Source organism: Carcharodon carcharias, chromosome 20 (genome assembly GCF_017639515.1).
Source record: "Carcharodon carcharias isolate sCarCar2 chromosome 20, sCarCar2.pri, whole genome shotgun sequence".
NCBI lineage: Eukaryota > Metazoa > Chordata > Chondrichthyes > Lamniformes > Lamnidae > Carcharodon > Carcharodon carcharias.
In genome coordinates, this window is record NC_054486.1 from 82025135 (window position 1) to 82030425 (window position 5291).

Here is a 5291-nt window from a genome sequence, read left to right on the forward strand (position 1 = left end):
TCACTCTTATTTTGTTCCACATCAATCACTTTTGATCTGTAGCTGGTACATACTTGCCTAGAATAAACTGCAGAACTCTGTACAGTTTAGTGCCCTTTCAGCTTTATAGACCAGCCAAAAGGAAATTTGCGCTGGACCAAAACTTGCTTACATAAACTATTTAAAACTTACAGTTGCACATTTATCACAAAATCCCTTTCAATGTTCTGAATTCAGGCCTGTTATTTTCAGATGGATTTTGGCATTGCTGCAGCAACTCTGCTGCCCAACCTCTATGTGCAGTTGTTCAGAAGATCCAAGTGTAACAATTTTTGACCATCAACCTTCTCTAAGGTCAGAAAAGGTTCTTAGCCCAGCAATGTGAAACCTTGTTGTTTGCCTGTTTAGGCAGGCTGCAACCTCAGCTACTCGTGCATGGATTGAAATAGCAGTATGTAGTCCAGCTTCCCTGATTAGCATTTACTTCTGTTGCTGGTGGTGATTTGTTTTTTGAACCATGACATGAAACCATCACTTCAGATGAAGCTCTGTGCTTCCGAAGACTTGTAGGGCTCAGTTTACATGACAGTGCTGGCTCTGAAGGCTGCACTATAATATAAATGGAAACATTAAATGTGGCTTTATGGTCAGATCAGCACATTGCAGGATCAACTGGGGTAAAAAACATAAATCCTTCAAAGTACAAGTAGATAGAAACATAATAAAGACCAATAGATTTTGGAATTCTTATAACTAACATGAAGGAGCTAAACGGTTGAAGTATTTGGACAAAATTAGGCCTAAATCATGTGTATCCTCCCTATTTTCTCCCCTCCCCTTCTGTAGGTGCCAACATGCTGGGTTGTAGTGATTGCCTGCAGAACTTTTGGCCACATATGATATCATATGCCATATCATGCCATGTTTCGTCATTGTTACATATCCACGCATAGACACTTTTACAATCTGGACCATGACTTCCCTGTCTATTGCAGGACACGGAGTCCCATCGTCGATCTCCCAACTGCTTTCCCAGCCAAGGTCAGATCACCTGGGTCCTTCTCATACCTGTCTTAGTACCAAACCTTTATCCACTCATCCATCAGAACAGAATGATTCATATCAAAATAAATAAGTAACATGTCAGTCAGACATCAAAAAGGATGAAAACTATCCAAATTTCTATGAACGTGAAAAAAACGTTGTTAAGTGTAATGGAATTCAGGAAAGAATAGCTACTTAGTTCTACACTACAGCCTATAATCTGGGTAGATTAAAACGTGACAGCTTCTCTTGTTCTAAAAGAACATTTTTGTATGTGGTGAGACATGACTGACACTCATTCACAAGTGCTGTAGTGGGGAAACTATGCTTTGCTGAAAACCTGGTTTTCTGGAAACATGCTCTTTAACTTCGGACCCACTGGAACCAAACTGTTCTTATTCTGAATTGTTTACAACTGCTTTTAGTAAGGGTCAAAGCCATCTTTGAAGAGAAGAACAATGTACATGTATACATGTGTGCGCAAAATTTAAAAACATAAACACATTCAAGAGGATGTACGTGCTTGCAAAATAAATGCAAGATGGAAAAGCTTCACCTTCCATCATTAAGGGACTCAAAACTTGGTTTCATCTCTAGTTTTTATACTAGATAGCTTGGTTAGCTGAAAAGATAATGAGAATTGCCTGGTGCTGAGGTAATTTCACCGATTACATTGGTGTTGCTTCTTTACTACCACAATCAAAAACAAATTCCACTCTCTGACTCTTTCCCAGGAGCCTCAACAAATTGTGTACAATCTATTAAAAGAACAGGCACTTCAATAATATTTCCAAATAGATTAGATATTGAATATGGCAGTGTCTGATGCAGCAAGGCCTAATATGTTGGCGACAAACTTTGGGGGATGCATAAACAGAATATGATCATCTGCTAGTAATGTCAGGCTAAATATTTCTGCACACACAGACTGGAAATTAGATTTTTGCAGTTTTTAGACCTCTCCTTCTACAGAATGACCATTGTGCACACAAAAACTGACCAACAGCAAAAATACATTTTGCAAAATCTTAACAACCACTTAGGTAGAACAGTCACATTAGTTTTCTGTCACCAGTTACTCAATAAAACAGTTAATAGCTGCCAAACAGCAAGTCCAAAATTGTACATTTAAATTGGAAAGGTCTTTAAAAATACTTCTTTACAGAAACTACTTAACAGATGGAATTTTTCATTAAGGATGTCCCACATTTTCATCTCTGATTATAAATATTTATAAGCAAAAATTTATTTTTGTAAGTTAAGTTCAGTTATAATTTTATTTGTTCAAGTTTAGGATTTGCCAAATTACAAGGAGATCCAAGTTACAGTGCTTGAGCAGCACAGTGGCACAATAGGTTGCAGCACCAAGCAGTGGTGGGATGTGGGTTCTGCTTTGAACTTGATTTCAGCCACAATTATGAGAACTCCTCTGTAGGTTTGTTGTCACCTCCATGTTCCTTACATCAACCATTGAGAACAGCGCTGGCAATCACAGTACGCCCACAATTCAGTAAGGTAGAATGATTACAATCAGTTTTTGAGCATTGTTAAATTTCATACCAAAAACTTGCATCCACTCAGACAACTTTGGAAAGTCAAAGACACTGAATTATTAATGCCGTACGCTTAAGCATAATTTAAAATCAAAACTACATAATTTAACTTTTTCATATTATTAGCAACTCCGAATTTGCATGCTCCGAATCTTACCTGTTCTGCTGGAGCCGTATTTGAAAACCTAGTTTGCTGACCACACCTCCTGGTAACTGAGCTTGTGTGCTCCCACGGTAATTTGCTCTTCCCTCGGCCGGCACTTAATACTCTTCTGAACGAGGTATATTCATCAGTACTGGGGCTAGGTGATCCATAGCCTAAAGAGTGAGCTTCATGATCACCGTGGTAACTGTGTGCACTTTGGGTTCTTCCACTCGCCAGCAGCCACTCAGTATCTGCTCCTAATGGCATCTGTATCCCTCTACCATGGGCAGAAGATGGCATTGGTATTGCATATTCCACAAGTCCTTGTGGAGTTAATTTTGGCAGGATTCTTCTTGCTAGTCTGGCTTGCACTGCAGCCATCACACCATCACCATCTTCCTGTAACTCCACAGTATCCACTGCCTTAACCAAGAACATTTTGTTAGAACCAAGGGATGAAGCCAACATGGCAAAAGCTTCTAAAGCTGCATGGCGGATCTTTCGCTTAGAGTCAGTTAATGCTGGTGCGACAACCTGGCAAAGACTAGGCAAATCAAAGTCTTCACTTGGATAAGTCAAAAGTGAAGCAATTATAATATTTAATATTTCTTCCCTTATTCTAGAATTTTTGTGTTTTATGTTGTCAAGCAGCATATCAAGTACTTTTTGAGGACCAACCTGCTTCATTAAACCTATAAAGACTTTCATATATTCCTGTTTGGTGACAACTTTATTGTCACCTAGCACTTTTATTGTTGCAGATGTAATGGGTTTGAGATAATTTACCACACCATGATTTAGTTTAACTACCAACAAGTTGATGATTTCTAATGTACCGTGAACAACTTTAAAATTTGAGTCATCAAGCAAAGTGCATAAAAAGCCAATTAAACCTAAAATGGATGTAGAAGGCACAGTCATAAAATTAAAATCATCGACAACATTCTTCAGTTCTTCAACAGCATGCGTTCTACTCTTATAGTCTTCCCGGTCTAGAAGCCGGGCGTATAACTCTTGCGGAATTATTCGAAACTCCAGGTTACTATGATCCTTCGAAATTGGCCTGGAAAATTGGGAGGCATCTTCAACGCTGTCGATGGATCTACCACGAAATCCTGAACTGGTCTTAAAGGTTCTACTTTGTTCCAGCTCAGGAACGTTACCTCCATTTAACTTGGCTTGTGGTTCAAATTTTATTTCCATTAGTTTGTTATAATCTCTCCTAAGAGACGGTGGCAAACGTTTTAAGTACGAGTTAAATTCCTCTTCTCCGATGTGGCGTTGTATATGTCCCATAGTTGTGAAAGCTGAGAAAGGGTCATCCATACTATCACCACTTAGTTTTTTAGCTAAACATAGGGTCACGTCGAATAAACTGTCGTTGTTAAATTCCTTAGTGAGCAAAATAGGTAAAATAATAGTCGTTGCTTTCCTGACAACAGGATCATGGTTTTCCAGTCCATGCTCTATCAAAGCCCAGAAAACGTCCTTCGAGATCACAGAGTATTTCAAATATACATGCAAAGTTTGCACGACTTCTTTGCGCACAGTAGGGTTGTCGTCTCGCAGACTCCATATAAGCTTGGGTAGCACGGCAGCCCTACAACAATCCAGATCTGAATCCGATCCTTGAATAATTTCCGATATGAGCTGAATACACGAGACTTTGACCTCCCTTCTGCCGTCGAGGAGCACTTCGTTTAAAGTTGAGAAGAGAGCTTTCTTGTTGCCAAAGACTAACCTCCCTGCGTTTTGCCTGACGTTGGCACGGAGAGCTTTAAGTGCCTCGGTGCGCTTGAGCGAAGTCTGGCTGTTGAGCTGCTGGAGAATCACATCTTCTTCCATGTTGGCCGGCGCCGCGGCTGCTGGGCTGCCATTCCTCCTCGCCGACATCACGGCATCCCGAGTATCGCTGCTTCTGCAGGAGAAGCCGCCGCCGCGGCCCGCCTCAATGCCTTCGCTTCGGTCACCGGTCGAGAAGCGGTGCTGTTCGTGCTTAGCAAACGCCGGCCGCATCAACTTGGCAACCGAACCTGCCATCAAAGCTGCCGGGGAGCGGCGGCCGGCCGAACCCTTTAAGCGACTGTAAACGCCGCCGTCTCCAGGGCTTCATCCCTTCCTCTCTGACGTCATTCAATCGTTTACATGACATTTGCACCTTATTTACAATAATCACCGCGTTCACCTCCTGCCGCCGGTACCGGCTAGCGCCACAAACCTCACTGTCCTTCCCTCATAACAAACCGTCCCAGCCCCCACCCCCAACACCACCGGGGAGCGGCAGCGGCCGCGCGCGCAAACACAGGCAGGGAGGCGCGCGCTGCTACCCAGCACCCGCCCGGCCTCTCGTGCGCGCGCTCTCTCTCACAACCCGGGGTTTGAAAAAAACTCCTATCAAAATGGCCGTAACTAGGCAATCCAAGTCACGTGAACAAAACGAACCCTTCGATACCGAAAGCTTCCATGGTGAATAGAGGTCAACGCCCCGACCCGGTTGCTTTACTCTCGCCTTGTGTCCGATGCACACTGGGAATTGTAGTTCCAAAGGGTGCCGTTGATAAAGTGACGCA

General features: G+C 42.4%; 1 protein-coding gene across 2 annotated transcripts in view; it reads right to left on the reverse strand.

The window, feature by feature from the left end:
- Positions 1-5020, reverse strand: part of LOC121292202 (TOG array regulator of axonemal microtubules protein 1) — a 150366-nt gene extending 145346 nt beyond the window's left edge. For both annotated transcript variants that reach the window (XM_041213879.1, XM_041213880.1), the window contains exon 1: positions 2734-5020. In XM_041213879.1, coding sequence (XP_041069813.1) covers positions 2734-4761 — 2028 coding nt within the window. In that variant the 5' untranslated portion in view covers positions 4762-5020. The remainder of the gene's footprint in view (positions 1-2733) is intronic.
- Between the last annotated feature and the right edge of the window lie 271 nt (positions 5021-5291).